Source organism: Lepisosteus platostomus, chromosome 8 (genome assembly GCF_059453375.1).
Source record: "Lepisosteus platostomus isolate fLepPlt1 chromosome 8, fLepPlt1.hap1, whole genome shotgun sequence".
Taxonomy (NCBI): domain Eukaryota; kingdom Metazoa; phylum Chordata; class Actinopteri; order Semionotiformes; family Lepisosteidae; genus Lepisosteus; species Lepisosteus platostomus.
The window spans coordinates 47,431,170-47,456,167 of record NC_142618.1 but is presented as its reverse complement, the minus strand read 5'-3'; the positions used below and the strand labels follow the sequence as shown (position 1 = coordinate 47,456,167).

The following is a 24,998-nucleotide window of genomic DNA, read 5'->3' as shown; positions in this document are numbered from 1 at the left end:
GCCAAGCACATGTAGTTCCTCTCATACTGAGTGGAATTATTATTGCAACAACACATCATCAGTAGGGTACACCTAATCTCTATGACTCCTTTTCTTTAGCTAATAAGATCCAGTCTCGGTGACCATCTGTGACCTTATCAGCAGAGGTTTAAGAGGTTAAAGGAAAGTTTGGTCAGAGCCTCTTGATATGTTTTACTGCTTTTTTTTTCAGAGCTTCTAAACAAATAAGAATAATTCATTTATATCAATGGATGTGAAAGTATTACTAAAATATTCAATAAAGGATAATACTACAAGCTTAATAATTAGAAAATGCCTTTAATAAACCTTACACTAATTGCTGACAGAAGCAGGAAGCAGTTTATTAGATTTTACATATATATTGCTCTGATATGTTAAATTCCTGTAATTAAAAAAAATGTGCTTATCAAACAGAACCAGGGGAAACAGAACATCAAACGTTATACTGAAAACCAGACACAGGAGAATTCTCAGACACTTTTGATCCTTTTAACAGCTTGCTCCTTTGTTTCTAGTGAAGGTACAGCACAGGCACAGCCCACAAAGAAGCAAAACAATTTGAAAATAAATTGGTTCCCATTTTCTATAAAAAATAAATATAGACTTCACATCATTTTAAATTAACATCTTAGTACAAAAATATCTTTCATCATGTCTTAGTTTAGAGGATGCCATGTTTATTTTGGAATACTGATATGCTGTTGGAACTAGGATACTCAAGTTACACTTGCAAATCTCAAGCAGTCTTAATACATTCTCTGTACTGATACTACATTATCTTTGTCTTAATCATGTCATCTTATTTACTGGAACAGAACTAGCAAAGGGAGGCAACTAAGAACGACGATAATTTGTAGAAACTCTGAAACACAGGTTATTTAAGCCTTTGAGTCTTGTCAGTTCAAGAGCTCTGGGTTCAATCCAGACACAGGTCACCTGTCATTCTTTTGACCACCTGTTTTTACTCAAACATAATCCAGCTCTAGAATAATCCAGATAATATGATGCGATGATAGTCTAATTCATATGAGGAATATTTTTTTTGTAATCTGGCAAATTCATCAGATTCAGGTTTCTTTCTCACAAAAGAAACCAATTTCATTAGGCCAAATCATTGGGCGTGTTTCATTTAATAATTATGAATATGTTTTAATTGAATAGGATCACATATTGCACAATTACCCAGATGTATGTTTTAAATATACTACTTCATTTATTTCAATTCACCATCTTAACAATTGTTTCTCATCTACAGTTACCACTTTTGGGGGTCTTTTGGCATTACCAACATTCGTAAAATACAGAAAAGCGGGTTTTCAAAAAAAGTAAGAAGCCATGACATTTAAATTTCTTGCTACTTAGAATAATAACTTCCATTTTTCCAATGATCACAAAGAAGGATGTAAATGCTTGTCTTATACCATAAAATAAGCTTAAAGTTCCAAATAATAAAATGTTTGAATTTCTTTCCACTTGTTTAATATGTTTAAAAATAAAGAATGCGTTTTCTTCCACCACTAAACTATCTATTGGAATAGTGGACATTTTGAGAAGCATCATGTAGGTTGCTTAGAAAAGCAAATTGCTTCACGAAACTGCAGCATTTTCTCACAAGTGAAAATGGACATGACTGCTTTACTAATCACCGAAGGCCTGACAGATGTATATTTGATTGCCAAGTCTCTCATTACATGGTATCCAAAGCCAACAGATTCAAACAATAAGGCAAGCACACTGCCATTGGGAACTCTGAGCCTTTAAAAATCTTGGCCCATTGTGATTAGCCTTTGAAGTGCACACACTGAGAACAAGTTTGTTAGCAGCACTACTATGAATTAAAAAAAAAAACATTAATTCTCAAGTTCCAGCAAAGTTAATGGTAAAGAAGATAAAACCTTCAGAATTTACCCAATGCCTGTCAAACTGTTATGCACAACTATTTTATAGTCACATATTGATAGCTACATATTTGTAATTTCAAGACTTTACATCTTATCAAAACAAGATATATTTTTGTTAATTTGTTTTATCCACACTGTTCCAGTTTTATTCTATAAATATATAGATCTTAGATGTTGTTAAAATAACAAATGTGTCAACAAAATGACAGATACTTTTTTTGTGATAAAACAAAGAAACACATTTCACTTTTATGAATCTATATGTATATAGCCTCTTCAACTACAAAAGTGTCTTTGAAGCTAATTGTAGCCTAGTAGTTAGAAAGCAATTAATTAATAAGAAACCAGCCATCACAAAATCTAAATTCTGCACATGAAACACCAAAATACACTATATGTTTTTCATTCACAAAAAATATAATTGGCCTGCTTCGATTCCAAAGCCTGCACACATACTGTAACCTACTGAATTAGGAAAATAATGTAAATGTGTTATTTTAAAATTAACTTCAGACAAAAATTGGCATTTTTTTTTGCAAATTGCAAGAAGTTTGAAAATGGCTGTTTAAATAACTGTTATACATCATAATAAGTCCTTACGCAGCATAAATCAGAAGCTTTATAATTTCCTTTTTTTTTAGTTAACATTCTGAAAAAAAAAGGAACGCAAACTCAAAAATTGTTGATGTGCTATCCAGTAAAAATCAGCAAAGGCAGTAAAATAAGGTCAACACAAATTTTATCCACTCCAAAATAATCTTTATTAGAACTCAAAATATGTCCGGATGAAAGCTTGTGTATACTAAAACGCTGAAGAGTTCTAATAATTATTATTTTGAAGTGGAGATGGACTGCAGTGCATCCAGCTTAGGTAACTAAGTTAATGCATCAAACACAATTATTCATTTGTTTTTGTAATTAAGGATGAAGTACAAAGTACAAAGAAAAGATTGTAAAAAAAAAAATCAGAATAATTTTACAGAGACAAACCAGAATATATTGCTCGTTCAACATATAAATGAAGTCCAGCTACCTTTCACCACTAATGTCAACAGCTAGAGCTGTAAGGTTAAAAGGTCTGAACTCAGAAAGCAGCTTACCATGGGTACCTATGATTAAATAGTGACCTTATTATGTTTGTCCATTGCTGACAATGAACCCAGGAATACCTCGTGTTGAGGATAAATTCGACAATGTCCCTTGAGGATAACATACAAAATACATGCGAGTTTCAAAAAGTCCTTCATTTCCAAGGAAGCTAAGAAGATTAAAGGCTTCTATAGAGGACAATGCAAATATATCAGCGCTGAAATGCCCAAAGAAGATTTCACAGAAATAATAATTTGAACTTGTAAGTAAGGAAAAGGAAGGTAATTTATTCAAATGTTCACAAGCCTTTCACATATATGGGGAAACTACAATTGAGTCGCACTGTCTTTAATTAGTTTGTAGTTAGAACCATATTGAGGGTGGCCTGACATCTATAATGTAGCATGCACAGGGCAAAGGAAAGTTACATCAGCAGCTTGTAAGTTCCATATTTCTCAGGTGAGAGGTCCCATAGAAAGACATCTAACAGGAAGCCGATGGCTGAGTGACATCTGGACATCAAAAAACAATTTGGTTTCCCTCTTTGATGGAGACAAGCATTATAGCGTGTGAAAATGAGGCACAGTGGCTAAACTGTTCACAAGGCATTCCATACTCAGATGTGATGAGTAGGTCCAGAAACGTTCAAGATTAATCCTTGAAATTCCTGTCTGAAGCGATGCCGATTATGTTGCAGCACGTAGTCACTCCAAGATGTCCGTCTCGAAGGGGACAAGATGGTAGTAGGACAGATTGGTGACATAGGCTTCTGGGTCATCATCATTATTGTCTGGATCTGGAGGGAACTCAGTCCCATTCTCAAACCTGCGGGCAACAATAGATATTCGGGGTCACAAAAAATGAAGAGTAGCCTTTCAAGGTCAACGTCAAATCTAGTAGCTATAAATAACACAAAAAGCCATCCATAAAACAAGGAAAATGATATACTACTATATTAAAAAATCAGAAGCATTATTTGCCAAGTAGTTTTCACAGATCAGGAACCACGTTCTTTGACAAAAACACCAGGCTAGGGAATGGATGAAAAGTGCTGGTCATGTCTGGAATGCTAAATGTGAAACAAAAGTCTCATACTTTCTAAGATTAAAAGTGGTCTGCTTATTTCCTGCCCTTTTCTGACTTGCAAAGAATGACGTCCCACATTAAGCCTCTTCCTGTTGCCATCAGAGCTTGCAATCCAGGAAAAATGACTTGCAGTCATTCCACAATACCCTGTCTGGATCAAAGGACAAAGTGCAATTCACAAGATTATATATTCTGCACTAATAGTGGCTGAATTATTTATTGGTTTTCAGTAGACAAACATTAATATTTCATTGAAATGTCTTGTACAGTTTCTGTCCAATTATTATTGGTCATTGATAAGAGCAGGGTTTTTTTTCTAAAGCAGATTATGTTTGTCTGCATGCATTTGGATTGTGCACTCATAAAACATGAAACATCATCTCAGTGTTGCACACAATTTTTGCCTGGGTCATAATTCATGAAGTTGGTGAATAGTCAGCAATATGCTTGCATTCAAGGACATTGCAGTGAAAAGTTTGATTAAAATATAAGAATATCTGCAAAAAGAGGATTTGTTCCATCTAGCTCATTTGGTTTTTAGAAGCAAAGTGATAGTGATGCAAAGATTTCATTCAAAGATTGAAAGATGTGGTGGTTCAACCACATGGCTGAGAAGCTCAATTTCCATTTATGTCATCTAGGTCACAATATGGAAGTCAATAGAATTAACTATAATACCATTAGAAAGTCCTGAAAGGACTTGATAAGACATACTGTATAGTTCACCCGTGTGTGATAATTGTATAATGATGTGTTTGTGTGGAATGTGAATGGCCACATGGTTTGAGGGATATATAAGGTCATTTGTGTTTCACTAGCATTTGTGCCTCACTAGTGTGGATATGAACAGTAATTGTAAGTTTTGATTAGATTCAAGTCAAGGTTTGATTTGGGGTTAACCATATGGTTAATAAAGGTTTTGTAAGGGTTAACACAGTCAGTGTTTCAGATGTATTTTTGTTTTGGTTTTCTGTATGGTTCCTATTTTGTTTAAATCCACTTTAAATAACTGCGTAGACCAGTTTCATGTGTGAAAGCTTCCACCACCACACGTCCCACAGGAAAGGTCTTCCGCACTGGCGGATCATGTAATATTGTATTATACTCAGATTATTGATCAGTCCGGGGAAGTGCCTTGGGAACTAAATCCTTGTGTTGTGTGTTGTGGTCTGTAGGAATTGTGTTAATTTTGTATCTGTTCTTTGTCAAAGGACCAAAATAAAATGATTGGCATTTTATGTCATCAAGGAATCAGCACACAGCACCCGACATCTGCCTTGTCTCTGTGTTTTCTAAACAGTATGAAAACTACAGTAGTAGTCACATCATGGGCAGACAGCACACCTGCATGTACACAGACTGGCATGTAAACATTGGCCGCGAAGGAAGATTACACTTGTCCTGCATTTGTTCCAGCTGGGTCATCACTTCAGGGATCTTTGGGATGATGAGGCTTCAAATCGTAGGAAACAGCTGCTCCAGGTGTTTCCGTGGATTTATAAGTAAATAAAACCCATATTTGTAACTGCAGTCATGTGTTCTCATTTTTAGGGGGAAAAACATAGGCATATCAACTAGCAGTAGTTGGGCTAAGTCTTTCCACCTTGCAAGGATTTACATTTTAAGAATATCAAAGTTGATAGAACTATTTTCAGTTTTAGGCAGCTTCGCTTATGACTGCATTCAGCTATGAAACTGCAGCTTTATGACTGTATACAGAAATATAGTTTTGCCGTCTTTTTTAGATTTTATGTTATTGAATAAAACCGTAAAATGGGCATTCTATGATTATGAATGTAAGTCAGATGATACAGTCAGAATATAGACATCTGCCTCTGAAATCTCAAACTGAGTGAATGTCAGTAATTTATAATACATTTGTAAAAACAATACCACATTAGTAGTCAGGTGAACAGTAGATTAACAGTAATGGGATATAACAGATATCCATATGCTTTCTGGAAGTTCTAAAAATCACAGAAAAGTAAAATAGTGTGAGGGAGAATAATGAACACACACAAGCTATAAAACTAATAGCCTTGAATTCTTAGTATATTCAAGCCATTTTTATCAAGTCTCAAGTCAGGTTAAGTGTCAACAGCCAGAAGTCAAGTCTCAAGTGAATGTGCTCTAGTCTCAAGACAAAACAACAGAGAATCGAGTCTCTTTCTTAAGCCCAAGTGTTAAGAATCACCAGTCCACTTCCCTGGTACCCCGTGAAGCTCTGGGTGCCCCTACAGGGGTAGTCCAGCTTTGTGCCCCTTGCCTGCAAGGTTAGGGTTAGGCTTTGGTTTACAGTGACCCTCAAAACTGCAGCTGTTCCAGAAGAAAAGGATTAAATACATTTACTGTAGAGACCCCGAGAGTAATCTCCCACCACTCAATACCTATGGTACCAGGACAACACTTCATGTACCTTGACAGTGCTTTAATGAACCACACAAAAATGTCTAAATGAGATAATTCAGGAAATACCATCTGGATTTGGAAATGGAAGTAACATTTATCATTAAGCATCAGTACTGTTTTGAATACATGTTTGGTGATATAAAAATATGAGTTATGGAAAAAATAATACTTACAAGTGTTCTGTGGAGTCCGTGGTTGTGGGTCGCTCTTTGGGTAGGATCTGATCGAAAACGATAGTTTCTGTGTTGGCTAAACAAAACCCATTTGATCTCATTATCTCTATTAAACAAAGTAGAAAGATTAAATCAATAATGAGAAATCATTAAATAGCTACTACATAAATTCATATTAAACTGTAAACTGTATGAAAATTAAACAATTTCAAAATTAAAATCAAAAAGAGTTTGACGTTTCCTGAACTGTGGTTAGGTTCACTATTTTTTCATGTAAAATTATATTTCTATATTATCTATATCTATAATAAGCAATGGTTAATTGTAATAGAAAAATAGATTAAATTATTATTATTACTATTTAAACCAAAAGAAATACTGTGCATCAAAAATCAATTCCTTGTGTTTGTATAAAACGTTTGATCCCAAAAGATCCCAAAACGTCTAACAGATAGAACCCTCTCCATTTACCACTGAAGTGCAGCATCTGTCTGAGTGCTTTAGGACAGCTGTTACAGTACTGTATGTAACAGCACCTCTCTACACAGCAGATCAAGTAGAGAAATTAGAATTTACTTCACAAAATTAAGATGGAAATTCAGGGAGATCAGATTTTGCAAGTCCATGGTAGTATTTAGCCTGACACCTGAGCACTCCTACTCTTACAAACAGTCCCTTGGGATCTACAAGACCAAGTAGTCAAGACCTCAGTTTTAAATCTTATATAAAGGATGCATTGAACTGGAAAGAGCCTAGTGATCCACCAGCACTACTTGTTTTCCAACCAGCAACTGAGATTTCCTCAAAGGTCAGCCATCCCAGTAGTATCCAGGCCAGAAATTGCTTAGGATCTAAAAGGATGGAATCAGGCTCTAGGGCGGTAATGGTGTTGTCAGAAGAACGGTAGCAGGTGTAATTTCTTTCTTAAAGCTGGTGTAATATACAAACTTTAAAAAATTCAGAGAACATCTCCTAGTTAAAATAATGAACCTTCAGTAATACAATGAAAACAAATACCAACCAGATATTTTTACCGGACTCTGGAAACAAGGCTGAATTTTGTGAACGTTGTCATTCTTCAAAACTTGGTCTAATTGAGACCGCTCAAAGAAAGTAAGGACCACTTCAGATCTAGAATACTGAATAAAAACACGAAATACATTGCTGATTTTTTCTTGCACTCTGACATAATATTTTCTGATTATTTCAAAAATATGTATCTTTCAAAATTTGCATAAACATTTTTTAACCTTTATTTGTATAGAAAGGACTCTATGTCAGGTCTTGTTTCCATTACTCTGATATTTAGGGTCAGAAAAGGGAATAGGGTAAGCCCCTGCTGTCTTTCATTTTAATAACTTTATTCATATCCTCTTTTGCAACATTGTCATAAATCATCTGAGTTTTAAAAAGGTATCTGTGATAAAATTGGTTTGAAAAAAAGGTTACTGAAATCACAGAGGAAACCAGGTAGTGAAATAACAAAACTAGGTAGTGAGGTATTACACATTCTTCAATGCACTTGTGCTCTTCTAAATTCTCATTGCACTTCTCTTGTTTTTAATATACTTTGAAAGCTTCCTCTGTCATTAATGAATGAAAATTGCTCCTCTAAAGCCCTTCCATATGCACAACTTTGAAAAGCAGGAGTTCTTGTACATTTTAAAGTGCACAGAGTGTTTGGCATGGCATTCAATCTTGAAAGAAACTGGAGTCTTGAAAATGTGTCTCTAAAAATAAGCCCAGTATGGTGAATTATTTGCTCTTTCTGTGTTTAGTGACAGAATGGAGTAAACATGTATTCCATTACATTACATGGACAGTAAGTCCATGTACACATGTTATAACCTGTGAAACAATTCTTCATACAAACATTGCCATTTCAAAATGTAATTTTATCTTTAAAAAAACATTAATATCTGTGTGATGGGACGGCTTATCACAATATCTCATTTGCTCATGTGAAACACTTACAATATAAGAGACTGTGGTTTATGCAAGAAAACCATCATGGCATTAGGAGTGACGTGTCAGTCAGGCTGGGTGGACTAAGGTATATGCTGTATTAAAGTAAAGAGGCTTAGCTTGGCACTTTCTCGATTCATTCTATAGCGCATATTATCTTGCAGATTTTCTTCCTTGACATGCTTCTTGACAACAATTGGCAAAAATACATTTTTCAACAAAGCTCATCATATGAAGATGCAAAATGGGCTATGCAAGAAAATTGAGATCAGATAATTTCTTCTTCCAGCATTCACAACAAGCTCCTGAGAGAGCACATGACTCTCATCACCATCAGGGTATTTCTCATGTCTTTTATGTCAGTGATTGTTATCAGTAAGACGTGAGGGACAATGTGTTCCATGCAGAATTGAAAAACTGTACCTTAAAAGGCAGGTTTATTGCATTTTTCAGAAGTCGTTCCACTTCGTTCAACCTAGCTTCTATGTCATTGGCCTCCTTTATTTTGACAAGCCCTGAAAAAAAACATACTTTTTCCATTATCAGTTTTATAAATTCAATCTTTGTACAAAAGCTTGCATAGATTTGGACCATAACATATGAAGATTTGGACCATAACATATGAAGATTTGGACCATAAAATATAATATAATATAATATAATATAATATAATATAATATAATATAATAATCAGATCTAAGAAATAAAGCAAAAGTGAGCCAGCTGAGTCTATCCATTAGACATCTGTGTATATAGCAAAAACAAAACTTTGCACCACTTTTCAGTTCCACATTGAGAAAGTTTACCTAAGTGTGCTTGAAGTGTTAAAAGGCACAGGAACAAATCATTGAAAGTGACAGAACTCTGGAAAATATGTTATGTTATTGTTAATGGCTTTATGTGCTCTGACCTTTTATCTACAAAAAACGGGAAAGATTATTCTGAAATGCACGCAATTACAGGAAAAACCAGATCTGGTTCTAAATAAAATAACCTTTTCATTCACAATGCAATTGACATTTCTAATATTTTGATAACCGACTAAAAGCATGCCTGTGAATGATTTCTTATAATGGAATTTTCATATTAATAGAAATTAAAGAATATTGGGAGTCAACAGTCCTAAAGTTCACACTAACTCTAGAACCGTTATAGAATCTAACGTCATTGTTATTGTTCTTGCCGAGGCATAGTACCACACAGGGCCGTCGCCCGAACAATTTGAACTGAATTTGAAACTAATTTCGTTTTAACTGGGGAGGCAGAGTTTGAGCGCCAGTTTGAGACACATGAGTCTGCAGATGATAGTTACCTAATCAACGTTACAATACAGGAGGCAAAGTCGAATGTAATTCAGCAAATACACCAGTAGGTTGGGAATAGGAAACATTATTTAAAACACATGTAAAGTCAGCTTAATACTCCTGTAACCACAGACAAAGCATGCGACACACAAGGTTGATAACACACCACGCCACAATCACACAGCCTGCAACAGCCACAGCTCACAGCACTACTTCATCAGCACCTCCTTGTGTAACCTGCATAGGAACTAGCGCACCTGAATAAGTGCCAATCATTTTAATGATCATCAACGGTCAACGGTGCTCATAAAATACAGAAGTAAACAGGTTGACTCACCATTATAGCTACAATTTTTTCCATTCGTCACGACAGAAAAAAAATCGATTGAAATGTTAAGATTAGTTACATAAAAAACATTTTTTCCACTTTATTAGAAAATTCTTTTTGGGGGGAGCACTGCCCCCTAATGCCCCCCCTTAGCGACAGCTGTGGTACCGCAGTGGCTAGAATTGCTGCCTCGCAGCTCTGGGGCCCTGGGTTATGGAGTTGGGGTGCTGTCTGTTTTCCTGTGTTTTCTGTGGGTTTTCGTTGGGTGCCCCAGTTTCCTCCCACAGCCTAACGACATAGAGTAATAGTACATAACTGCCCCTAGGTGTGAGTGTGTGCGTGTTTGTGCCCTGTGATGGACTGGCATTCCATCCAGGGAGTATCCTGCCCTGCACCAATTGTGTGCTGAAGCAGGCTCCAGCTCTCCAGTGACTCCTGAAATGGATGTAGAAAATTGATGGATTCACGTCATATTTTTCTACAAAACACTTGTGGAAGCACATGTGATCATATGATACGTTATAAAGTTATGCATTACATATTAATATAATTATACAGAATTAAAAAGCCAAAAATAATTGTTGTTTTCTTGTTTAAAGAGCAAGCTGAATATATATATAAACCAGATTTCTAGAAATACATACAGTAAACAGTTACATTGTTTTAAAACATTTGGCAGAAAATTACAGTTAAAAACACTAATCCTTTATGGGAATTTTCACAATCCTCTATTTTCATTGTTAGGGTATTTTTATTTCTCTGCAGAAAAGAGCATCAGTATGAGGAAACAGCTCAGTAAAACGTGAAAGCTGTTTCAGAAGAATGATTGAGCAAACTGTTCAAGAATTTGAGGTGGTAGAATCAGAGTGAGAGTAACACTTTGTGGGATGGTAATGGTCTTACGCAATAAATGGATGTGATCTTGTGTTCTCCTCAGTAGGACTGCAGCCCATTCCTGGCACAGAATCTACAGTATATGAGAGATTTCCAGGAAGGCAGCATAGCACAACTTATTTGTAGGGATCAGTTGAGGATAGCCCACACATCCTCAAAGGACACAAGGCCTGTTGTTTATCAAGTCAATGGCAGAGATGGATTTCACTTTCATATTGCATATTTGTCAGGAGTTGGGGCAATATCCTATTCTATGCATCCATCCATTTTATAACTGCTTTTTCCAATACAGGTTCATTGGTTAATTGGGGAGACAAAGCTTATCCTGGCAAGCAATGGGTGCAAGACATACAGACACTAACATGCACACACTCACACCAGGGCCAGTATTCCCAGAAGCCAATCCTACATGGAGGAAACCTACATGGACACAGGGAAAACACACAAACACCATACAAAGATAGCACCAGAAATCTAATTTAATGGGTGGCAGCAATGCTACATTCTATTATATTTTACCTTATATTTAACTTAAGAGTGGAACGTTGCTGATGAATGTACACTTTTACAACCTCTCTAAAACAGGATATACTGTATCAGATGGTGTGTTTCTACAATTCAATAGAACATGTCTTACATGAAGATGTTCCTTAAGTATGTCATTTGTATTTTGTTCTGTAATGCAACAAACTGACCAATATACCAATATTTTTTTTTTATTTGAAATAAACGACTGCATGGCAACCCACTACAAACAAGCAACACAAATTTCACTGAGCTGAGAATGTCTAAAAAAATGCTTCCTTAGTCACCGTACTTAGCAAGTAAACATCCAACCACAACGCCGCATCTCAAACATGAGCTTTGAACTATTTTTATTATTAACAGACACAGAAAACCTTAAGAATCACAGACCCCAGCTACATTAAAAATAGCATGAACTGAAACAGTAAAATTGTCAAGTTTCCTCACAAAACATCCATGTATGACAACAGTCCCAACAGATTCACAAGGCCAGCCTCACAAGATATATGCATATACTGTACTGTATATGTTTGAGCTTGGTGTTTATTTCAGCTCTGTCTCTACTGTATGTCAATGAAGAGCATTATATCATGGGAGAGCTCTGCAGCACTAAACCACTTATTGTCAAGGACAGGTCCTGAGACACTTGGAATATCACACTTTTTGCCAGCTCTCATGTGCTTTTGTATCAATAAATGGAAACGGAGGCAATAAAAATCAAGACAGAAAAAACAAAAGATAACAAAAGGGATAACAGCTTACGCAAGATTTTAAAAGAGTATGGGAATGTACAGTAGTACAACAGATTAAAAAATACTACTTTGTCTTTCTAAATGGCAATGATGTTTTAAGGGTGAATACTGAGATAAGATACTCGATGGTATTTTTAAGAGATCAGCTTTGCTTCAAAACAGATGGTGGGGGCAGCATTTCCCAAAGAACAATCCTTAGTCATTTTGCAAATATGTAGCCACGTCATGCACAAAGCTATATTGAACAGTGTGTATTCATATTTCTAAACTCACGTTTGCTTTCACATTCTCCTCTTTTCAAATGCTTTCAATAAAGGCTGCAAGATGTTTTCAATACTTTTCATTATTTATATAAAAGGACTATCAACGAATGGGAGTTCAGTGCAATTGTTTTTATCTGTTGAGTTTTATTTTTTACAGTCATTGTGTGTCTACAATGATATGTCTCAGAAGGGTGGCACGTTCATAAGGGATATCCATGGTGTGAGTCGTCTGACAGGAAGGAGGAAGTGGTTCTGAGAGGTGCCTGGATGATGCAGCCATGAGGAGGAGGGGTTAGGGCTCTAGGCTTGTAACAGAACTGGATGGTTGTGGGTTTAAATCCTGTATGGGCTATTGCTATTGCACAGTTGAGCAAGACATTCCATTTACATTGTTCCAGTAAATACCCTGATGAAGAGTGTGTAAGTTGGTTTGGATAAAAGTGTCAAAATGATTTAGAATAAAAAGATGAGATCTGACCTTTTGTCGAAGCAGTACTATAGCATCCTGTAATATGAGCTGCGGTAAAACAAAATCATTTCCTATGGTGTCTTCTGCTCAGGAAACACCAATGAGAATTTGATTTAGTCATACCAAAATATATCCTCTGCTACACAGATGTTAAGAAGAAAAAATCTAAGGGGCGTGACAGGATGAACACAAAAACAATGTAAAGTACAATGTGAAATCTGAAAACACTATCCCCTGAAAATCATGGAATGTTTGTCTGCTCTCAATTATTTCTATGTTTAAAATGAAGGAATCAAGAAGACCAGTTCCCATAGCACTTTATATACTGTAATTAGCCAGTCGGACAATGTAGAAGATTGTGAGAAAATGCAAATTATTTGAGAGCCAATCATTGTAAATGAGGCTGCTAGTTGGAATCCTAAGCAGGGATTCACACTTGATTCACAGGATTTCAGCAAATTCTCCTTCTGCCAAAAGCGCCACCTTGTTTGATGAGGCGGACTATTAGTATACAGATTAAGCAGCATACTGTATATTGCACAATGCCATCAACTTCCACACAGCTACAGAACTACAAGGTCTGCACAGGCACAATGTTGGCCAAAGGCTGTTCATCAAAATGCTTTATTTATTTTAAGGGAGGCGAGAACCTTTTCATAAAAGGTCATTTGTACCTTGTGGACCAAAAAATCCACCATCAAAAATAGAGATGTTACATTTAACTTATCCCATCACAATAGACATTCTTGGCATCAGCTGCAACCTTTATTGATCCACTGCTAGATAAAGGCCAGGCTTAGTCCTTAGTTTTCAACTATTTTCATCCAGCTTGCACCTGAAAGCATAATGATATCATCTTACCATCTGTCATAGGCTGTGTCAGCTTTTACCTCTTAGAACTTTTATCCAGTTCATATGTTCTTGATCAACTCTTTTCTATGTATCTAGCTCATGGCTATTTTATTCTCTTAACTCTTACAATGATGTCATATTCTCTTGTTAGAACTGTATATGTATTGGATTTTTTTTCAATAAAATTAACTATTTACATGTAGTCTTTCTTCAAACTATTTTCTTGCTTGAATATGGTATATGGTTCTTTCGAAGTGAGCAGAATTATTATTTTTTCATAAACCCAAACAGGCAGTCTTTGCTAAGACTAAAGAAGATCTGCAATTAAGTGAACCAAGTAGGAGGTTCGTTTGCTAAGCAATATTTATTTTCAGACAGAAAAAACCTCAGCCTTTGTGAAGGCTGCCTCCACCCCCACACAGCACTTAGATGGCATTTACTGAACATTATTATTTGCAGTAATACTCCATACAGATACACCAGTTTTTGTACTCAAGAGCAACGTGGCAACCTACTGTATTCTCCCCCAGATTTTCAAAAAAGAAGCAGTCTTTACTTCTGGTTTGCATTTTGGGTGACAAAACTACTTAAGCTAATAAGTTATTATCCCTGTACACTTGCAGTAAAGCTGCTTATCTTCTGCTGAACAGTAGGTTCAACATGAGCATATTTGTAGTTAATAACCTTGATTGATACATACTGTATACATGTACCTTGTGCCTACCTGCCCAGAAAGAACCTTCCATTACATAACACCACTGTTGATTTTAAAGTAGTTACATGCTGAGCACAATTGCTTAGCCAGGAAATAAAGTGATTTTCTTGGGTGGAAGTATTTGATAAACACACAAGTTGGACACCAGTCTTATGAGTTTATGAGTTTATCATTTCATTCTCAGCCGGGTCTAGGAGGACTAGAGGTGAGCATGCTATATTTCTGCTCAATTTCTTCTTTTTCAAAGACGGTACTGTGCCAGTGCTTCCGAAACGTTCCAACTGGAGGACCACATTTACCATCTCAAAACTTCTCAGTAACATGAAGTGTGAGCATGCTTCAGTGCATGAAAGAGTTACATAAAGCTTCTAATCCACACATTCAAGATCTCTTTTGATTGCACAGCACACCTGATACCAGCATTTCTTTGTGCAGCACAGAGTTTGTTAAGCACAGCACTGCACCTTGTCACAGGACTAGGCATGTGAGCTTTTTAGAAGAATTTAGGTTCTCTCCTGATGTTTGGATTGATTGTGGTAAACACTGCTGGTGCTCTGCACTGGTGTAGGAAGGCACTAACATAAAATATACACAAAATAACTAGACAATTAATTTTCTACTTTCAATCTAGATGTATTCTCCAGCAGTCATAATGCTTTTGATACATTGTAGGTAACCATACAGACATGTAAAGGTCTGGAAGAATCAACAACATTGTTCAAATTCTGGAGGCTGATTTATGCCATTGCTAAGATTATGCTATGAAAACATGTACTGTATAGGCAAGGGGTTGTCAGATACAGTAGATTCTGTGAGAGAACAGATCTGTGTGGGGGTCACTCTCCAGGCGTCACATCTCTCACTTTGTGCCTCCCTCCCAGTTATTGCAGAGAGGCCCCTGCCTTCTCATTTTCCAGTTTAAACTGCAAACACATCCGTACTCTCTTCCTAAAGAATGTGCTTCTGAACCCACTGCCTCTTTGATGAGACTCATTACTCGACATGCCAGGACATCCTGTCACTTTTGTATCTGAATTATGTTAGAACATTATGAATATAGGAACAGTTACAAATCAGAAGGGGCCATTAGGCTCATGTAGCCTGTCTGGTTGTTAGCAACAAATTGATCAGAGGATCCTAACCAGACGTTTCTTGACAGAAGCCAGGGTATCTGCTTCAACAACATGACTGAACAGTTTGTTCCATGCACCCTTTGGGTAAAGAGTGCATCCTATTCTCAGTTTTAAATGCACTTGCATGTAGATTCCAGTACGCACCACATGGGAAACATACCACACTTCCTATTACTTAAAATCAATTTGAGTTCAGCCTCTCATGAATGGTTTAATACCTAAAAGTGATTTATTTTATGAAACACCATAAGGTGATTTTTCTATTTTCTGTTGTTTCATACTGTGTCCTTTGGTACCATGACTTCAAGTCTTAATCTAAATGGTCCTATAACTTGCTTCTTCTGACTTGTAAGGAACAAAATACAGTATTTTTGTTTCTTCTTGCCAATATTGCATTACCTTCATATTACAATTACACACACACGGTTATACATTGTGTATCACTCAACTTATAGGAACATTTGCTTGTTTTCCATTGAAAATATATTTTATTTATATCTTTCCTACACGTTATTAATTCCTCTGCTACATTATTACCTTTAATATTTTTATTATTGCATTACTTTTAATTATTCCTTTTTTAGGTATTTTCCCTTTAGGTTAAGTTATTGGGTGTCTCTTATGCAATTAGCTTTGCTCACTGGGTTTGTTCGATTATTTTGTCCTTTTTCCAAATATTTTGTCTCTTAGTTGCCTTTTTGAGTAGACAATGCCTAATGCGTGTATTAGTCACTTAATGTGATAAAACCACATAAACCTATTATGTCATGGTACTTTGTTTTTATTGGTGGTTCATATCTTTTGGGGCTTAGAAACCCACCTACTGTATGCCTCGGGCAAAACAAAGAAGACAAAAGATACAACAGAAAACAAAACTATAGCCATAAAGTTTATTTTGCCATGGCATCTGTCCTCTCTTCTGAATCTAGAGGAATCTAGATTTCAAATACATTTTACAGCAAGATATTAACATAACTCTGTGAAGCCATTCAGAAAAGCTACAAAGGATTTAATAAAAGTGAAAAAAAAACATAACTGGTTTTATTTGAAATTGAATTATGTGGATATGGACAACTTCGTCCAGACTAGTGTGCCTTTAGGCTTATGCTGGGAGTCAAGAGAGCAAGGAAGGAAGGTCACCACCCAGGCATCCATTCCTGTTACTTGAGTGCTTCTCTATTGTATTTATGGTCAGTGTGCACAAATTGACTGTCAGCAAGCACACTGATTAAATACCTTCTGTGATTTTATCACAAATAATTCCTGTTAAGGTGTTAAATTTCTGCAGTATCTTAATGCAGTATCTTAATGGTTTCCTGTTGTAAAACACCACAAACAGTACATTCTTCATTATATTATCCATACTACGATCTGGAATAGGTAGAACTTGGAAAAAACCCAGATTGATTTGCTTACTTAGACTTCCAATCATGCACAAAATAGATTAGTAAAACTCAGTAAGCAAGATACATGCAAAGCTTGTGTTACTCACTTATTGATAAGACTACTTTTGTGACCAATTTTTTCAATTTTATTTTCCCAAACACATAATGATCAGAAAGTTAATGCATTTGAACATGAACATTTTACAGTTCATATCATAATATGATGATCTCAGATGTATGACCAATACAAATTTAAAAACTAAAAGAAAACAGAATTGTGTAAAGTAACAAATACTGCATATCATTTCTCTTAATAAATGTGTAAGAAAACTTAACATATTTAAATTGTATAAGTTTGAAGGTTATTTTTAACCTTAGCAGCAAATCTATCCACACTTTCTAGATACAGTAGATGTGACATTAATCACTGGACCTATTTTACTTCCATTTCTTATTAGACAAGTATGAAACAAAGCAAATGGACCTACAGTAGATAAGATTTCAGTAGAGAAACAACTTGAGAGAAGGCAAACAATGTGTGGAACAGATTTCTGAAATCTAAAAAAAACATAACTTGCATCAGTATAATCATTTTTGGGCTAAATGTGTATGTATAAAATGTGCATATGTCCGTACACATACTATAGGTCTAATTTTCTAAAGGACTTTCCACACTGACTTTGGGATTTACTTTTCAGTTGTTTCCCAGATAAAAAAAAAACGTGCCATGTCACCAAGTTTGTAATGATACAGTGAAAGACTTTCATTATGTTGCCACAGACCCTGGCTCAGAAACCTGACATAATTCTCAAAATTATGGGCCATTCTTTCTTCATTATAGTCCAAAAGAGTGGTGAAAGTGAGTGAATACTCACAAAACATATAGTATGTCCCTGGAATAGTTGCTATCTTTCTTTATATGTGGGAAAGGATTACCAGCAGCAGAAAATGAATTCCTAGATTATGTCTACATGAGAATCACATGTCATACAGGGTGGAACTTGAAGGCAGAAGGGGCTAAATATAGAGCGCAAACTTTAATTTAGCTTGCAGGGTGCTGTGTGACACATAGGGATTGCATAATGCTTTCATTTGCTTTGCATTCCTGTTGTTTGGTTTCCTTGGTTCTGTACTGCAACAGGCAACCATCTAGTACCAAACTAGCAGCCTTCTTTGCATGACTTACAGAAAAATGTTGCTTTCAGTACAAATTAAGAGAAATACAACGGTTTTCTTTGTGTGCTTCTCTTCATAATTGTTTATTTATGGACTCAAACTAGCCACATTATGCTTTATGTGATTACACACCTAATAAATCTCTCGCTTTTGGCATACCTTGGACTCTCAGCTGTGTAATGGATTCCCCCAGACTGAGACTTTGTTTTGGCCATTGTTCATAAAAGGGTCCTCCACCAGCTCTATGCTTTTCTATAAACAACTCATCCTTCCCACTACTCTTACTTTCTGTAGGTTCAATTCTCTGAACTTCGCTTGGACAAGGGGGAGAACCCCAACTGCACCCCTTACTTGGGATGTCTGGACTTCAGTTTTAGATAGGGTGGGGGAACTCCATTTTAATGTCAAGCTGAACCTCCTCTGACAAATAAACAATGTGAGGGGACATCCCCAACTTCCCTAATTTACTTTTATGCAGGAAGTAGTGATTGTACCAAAGTTTTTTGCCATACTGCTTAGGCAGCTTAGCTATTTAACAAAAATACCTAATTGAGTGGGCATAATTACAGACAACAGTGGGTTTGGATTTTCACACTAATCCGCTTGTGACAAAGAAATTCCATAATTTGGTGTCTATTGTTTGAAAAGAGGTTTGTACAGCTTTTCCAGTTTATGTATACTGTATATATATACTATATACATAGTTTATATTCATACTTGTATACCTTTAAAAGGTTAATGGACAAAAGCTTGCACAAAAGAAATGTTTAATTTATGAGTACTGTACACCGCAGGTACTTTTTCAGCTTTTAGACGCGTGTCAAAATCCGCTGAAGTAAGGTTCCAATGTTTTGTGAACAGGTCGCCCAATATTTCAACCTACAAGTTGTAATTATGAGAAATTGGAATTAAAGGCTGTCTGGCCCTGAAAGACTAAAACCCTTAATTGGTCATATCTTACTCAGAAAATCATTTCCAAAAATAAAAAACTGAACATAGTCACTTTCAAAGAAAAAGTACAGATTAAAGCATTATCTTGTCTGTGCTTTACATGTACACTTTAAAAGGCACTAACTGTGCAGAATAGGTTACTCAAAATAAATTTCTTCTGCATTTTGCTGGACTTGGACCCCCTTTTCTGAGTGCTTATCACAGGATATTGACATTCTTTTTCCTTTACCATGTTTACCAATATCTATCGTACTTTGCTCTATCTATGCTATGCTTTATTATGCTTAATACAGAAGAAAATACAGCCTTGGTCGAGCTTGGATACAATCTGTATAGCTGCTAAAACCAGTGGAATCCTTGAAAGAAATACTAAAACTAATACAAAAAAGCACATTATATCCAACATTGGAGGTATTAGTTAACCAGTCTCCCATGTATTCAGGTTGAATGCAAACAGCAAATTTTCTCTAGGCTAGGATCTTCTTTACTCCTCTTTTCTCTTTCCACATTAAAACGTTTAAATGTGCATTTTTTCACATGTGGAACTGAAATATGTAGAGTATACTGAGAAAAGAACTTCCTAAAGACTCTGCCAGCAGTCAAACACTTCAACCTCAACTTCCTCTTAAAATGGCATGATCTGCAAAATCACCCTTAGCACATTAACAGTTTCTGTGGTAAAAGTCACACATGACCCTGCTGAGAAATTACATTGATTTTACAATTAATATTCTGTGGGGAGAAAAAAAAAACATATACTTAATTATTACTAAAGGTTCATAATCCCTTTGCTAAAGGTTTGTCTAATGACAGACTGCAATTAATAACCAGGAAAAGTGAAAAAGTAATTTATTTGTATTTATTTCCACATACTGCCAGAAATACTATATTCCTTTCACTGAGAATAGCTTTTTCTTTGGGATCCCTGTGGGAAAGAGAACATTATTTAATTATATGGAGTCCGTAATATTAAAATAACAATTGCTAAAATATTAGTATTGGTATAAGTATCATGTGGGCATCATGGTGACACAGTGGTTTGCATTGCTGCCTCGCAGTGTTGGGGTATAGGGTGCAATTCCTGGGGTGCTATCTGTGTGGAGTTTGTATGTTCTATCCACGTTCATGTGGGTTTCCTCCCAATATCCAAAGACACACTTGTAGGTTAATTGGCTTCTGTTAAATTAGCCCTGGTGTGAGTGTGTGCAGGTGTGTGTTTGTCTCTGTGTGTGCCCTGCAATAGACCAGCATCATATCCAGAGTGTATCTTGCCTTGTGCCCAATACTTTCTGGGATAGACTCTGGGCCACCATGATCCCGAATTGGATAAGTCTTTATTGAAAGTGATGTGATGATAAATATAATCATATGTTTATCTACATCAGGCCCTTAAGCAGGTCAAGAAGCCAGATGTGGATTTCCTTTGCTGTCTTTATTCCTTTATGACATTTTCACAAAGCTGAAAAAACTCTAGGTTGATAATTATGGCATCTATTAACAGCAAAACAATAGACTAGCAAGTACACTTTATTCAAAGAGCATTTCTGATAGGTGCCTGTAAAACACATTTAGAATAGTTGAGGATTTATATTATTATATATTGATTTTATATTTGCTTAGCGGTACTAAGTATTCTTGTGCATTACAAAGGAAGATGCTAAATACATTTCAAATGCCTGTGAATCTGTGAATATTGAACTAGATACATTTCATAAAACAGAAAAAAATCTAAAATTGTAAGATGGGAGGCCAAAAAAAGTGTAGACTATATACACAGTATGCCAAGCTCACTCATTTACTGTTCACCCATTAAGCTTTTATGTGAATATGATGGTAAAACGAACAAATTTAATTATTTTAACATTGAATTTATTCCAATAGCTATGACTGTAATATGAAAAACTATAATTGAGTACTATGTTAGAGCTGATCTCATTTTGTAAAACAAGCAAATCATTCACCTGATACATAACAATATCGCTTAGTTTGAGGCTGATGTTGAATAACTGGAGGGTGATAAAAGCCCTCCAGCACATCAGCCTGAACGACAGAAGCAGACACACAGTAGGTTTTATTGGTAGTAGTGGACAGACTTCTAATACAATTAGAAAATACAATAAAACACTGGACAAAGAGTTTTCATACTCTTTACAGAACAAGAGCTTTGTGATAATTCATAGAATGTGCAGATTTGCAATTTTCACAGAATTGTGTGATGCAGCACTATTTGCGATGCCACATCTTCTGTTAGTAGGCTGTTCAGAATATAATTTACTCTTTATATTTCACGAGAAACCTTCGGATGGAATACTGTATGTTGTCTTCATTTTGGAATTCATAAGAACGCAGGACCAAAAGAGAATAATGCCACAAAAAAATATGTTGTCAGTTATTTTACTAGAAGTATTTCCGTGTAATTGCTTTCATAACAGAGTACTCTGTTTACTGTTGGACTCGTATGCCTAAACAAGTCTCCAATGATATCTATATTAACGAGACATATTACTCAAAAAAAGTTGAATTATACACAAAGGTCTGAAGTTCCACTGAGATACAGAAGAGGGCAGCCCTAAAACACATATTGGCCAGTTTCTCAAAGATCTTAAATGCACCACAGATATGTAATTTTAAACTTTTTGAAATATTCTTTCTTTACTTTGTGTAAAAAATGCAACTGGGAGAGTAAGAAACATATATTAAGTGATAACTTCCAAGGAAGAATACTGAACTTGGAAGCTAGTTCATCGCTAGTTGATACGTTTGGTTTCAGGTGTCATCGGGTCAGGCCAATATAATTTATTTAACGGGTTTTATGTAACATAACCAAAGCAACAACTAAACCAAATATAATATATTTATACTATACTTCGCACGATTATTGTTTTAAAACCATGGCAAATGTATAATATCAACAATATAAGTAAACACTCGTAAGCGTAAAGCTAAATCTACCTGTTAACAACAACTTCTCAAAATCGTGTCAAATATTTATAGAAAGTGAAAAACAACATTTTGCTTTTTAAATCCACATAAGCGCTTGTATCAAAAAAATAAAATTAAATGAGGCTACTGTAGTCTATGAACATCGCGCATCCATTTTAGCAACAATGCCACATCAAACTTTTCCTGTTAAGGTGTTTCTGTGTAAAAATCACTGACATTAGGTGCAAAATGTAACCAAATATTTTAACTTTGGAAATTCGGACAAAATAGCCCGTGGTGTAAGTTAATATTTCTGTAAAACCTTAAAACCTAGCAAATTTCTTTTTTTTTACTATCAACTTTCTTACCTTCTATTAGGGGCGACTGTGCGAGGTCACCTCTGTCTTCGGGGAAAGAGTCCAGCAGCCTTTTAAATAGCCTTCCCAGATCAGAGTAACTCCTGTGCAAGTACAATATGTTCCTGTCAGACCATTCAGTTCGAATTTCAAAAAATTCCTCTTCGTCCCCTCTGTTGCTAATGATAAGCCTCCGTATCCCGTTGACCCAACAGTCCTTCACGAACATATTCACCAAAGATGTGCCCTCAAACACGGCTGATGCCATCCTGCTTCACTCCAGCATGCTTGAGCTGGAGCTAGGTGCTCCTCTGTGGACCGCCGGACCAGCAGAAGACCGATGACCGCTGTTCTGCTTATCTAGCAAGAAGACTTTGCTCCTCAACAATATCGCATAAATTTCCCTCCCAGCAGTTCTTGCTGCCTCCCGTAGCAATAGAGTTAACTAATGACCGTACCGCAAATGCAGACGCAGTTTCAAACGTGGCACTGAAATAAACGGAGATGAAAATACACCCTCATGACATGACTTGGCATCACGCTTCAAAAAAGCAACAGACTACAAAGACGGAGGAAAAGGACACTGACAATTCTACCGACGCACTTTTTGTTTCTTCACATTCATTTTGAAAGTGAGAAAAGTTATAGATACAGTACCCCCATCCGTTTTAGTTTTCCAGGATAGGCGCTGCTTGTATAGTATATAGTTCTAACAAAAAAACAGCGCCTTTTCTCCTTTTATTCCAACAAGGGGAAGTAAACTTAGAGCTAGGAAACAAACTGTAACAAATCGATTCGAAGTGCTGTTACAGGGATGTAAGAAAATCCTGTCAGGTCCAACTGCCAGCTTGCTACGTGTCCAGCGGCTGTGAGGCGCAGATCTCGCAGCTGCCTCCTTTCTCCAGAAGTTGCCTTCTCGCACTCTTCCCCCAGCGCAACTGGATGCTATGCGAGGAATGCTGCCCTCTCTAGGGTCAGGCTAGCGGGCCTTCCCCGGCACTCTCGATCTGTCAAAAGCCACTAGGAGAGGCTGTCGGCCGGTAAAAGGGTAGAGGGGAAGACTTAAATACGCTGCATCTAGAACCTCTCTAAAGTTGCAAAATCCATTAAAAAAAAAAACTAAATAGCAGCCAACCAAAACTTTATCCCTGGCCACGAATGCTAGGTTTGTAAAAAATAAAAATAAAAACCTAAGATGTAGGTTTTTTTCTCTTTTACAGAAAAGTTTCCTTTTCATGGACCAAGAAGCACGTACTGTTAGGGAAATGAGCGACTCGTCTTCCTGCTAAATCCTGACATCATCCTGAGGAATTTTGTGTGTGTGTGCGCGTCTACTCGGTAGATCTGAACTCGGCCCGCAGAGAGGGCTGACATTTCTGTTTGCTGTTTTCCACAAGTCTGAATTTGATGTAGTTTAACTGTTCAAACGTGGGGGAGTAAGTTTATTTTGAAGGCTGAGGGATAGCAAGGGACAATTTTATTCTTAAAGATTTTATAGAATTGTATTTATTAAGTCAACGATTTTCAGTGCAATTTTCTCAGCATGTACTTCACATCCTCTTCCTCTAGGTATGTACCCCATAAACATTGCAAATGTTATTAAATTAATATTTCAGTAGCCATTAGTGATGGCACAGATGAGAGTCAAGACTTAAATCTCTTTGCAAATCCATCTTTCTTCCAAGCAATTGCATATAATCAAAGATTTTCTTAAACAAATAATACATATTTACATCAAACCTATGTAATACTATATGTTGTTCAAGAAAAGCATTACCTACATTTCATGAAACTGGGTTTTAAGGTCTAACTCAGACGTTGTGTCCCAAACTCTGGGATTGAAAACATAATTTATATCATCTTCATATCCATCTTTGTATACGCTGCTGTGCAAGTATGACCAAGTTGGGACATTCACACAACTGTATTTATGTATCTGAATGCAAATAACCCAGGGCATGGTAATCATAATGCTATTTAAAAGAAAACACAATAATTGGTCTTGCAATAAAAACAGGGCAATAACCCTACTTACAGTATATAAAGCTAAAACAGAATTAATCCCATCTTGGATTACCATAAATTATAGATTTTCATGAAAATTACTTTTTCAGTTGAAAAGAAAATGCAGCTGAGGGCAGATTTTGTTATCACCATACTGCAAGGTTTTCATATCAAAACATCCACCTTTGTGAGTTATCAAAGCACAACGGAAAATGGAAAGTCTGTCACACAACATCAGTGGTCGATTGTTATCGCCACAATCACAGTCAGTGGGGTTAAGGTTGGGGAATTGGAGAAAACAGTACTTAATTTTTGTTTTTTCTCT

The 24,998-nt window shown here is 36.1% G+C and overlaps 1 protein-coding gene across 1 annotated transcript; it reads right to left on the bottom strand.

The window, feature by feature from the left end:
• Nucleotides 1–302: 302 nt before the first annotated feature.
• On the bottom strand, nucleotides 303–23,934 carry LOC148657460 (PX domain-containing protein 1-like). The gene is made up of 5 exons (XM_088643757.1): nucleotides 22,682–23,934; nucleotides 9,068–9,159; nucleotides 7,701–7,818; nucleotides 6,680–6,785; nucleotides 303–3,836 (listed from the first exon to the last, which is right to left on the bottom strand). Exons 1-5 carry the CDS (start codon nucleotides 22,935–22,937, stop codon nucleotides 3,716–3,718), a joined length of 693 nt encoding a protein of 230 aa, XP_088499883.1. The 5' UTR covers nucleotides 22,938–23,934; the 3' UTR covers nucleotides 303–3,715.
• Between the last annotated feature and the right edge of the window lie 1,064 nt (nucleotides 23,935–24,998).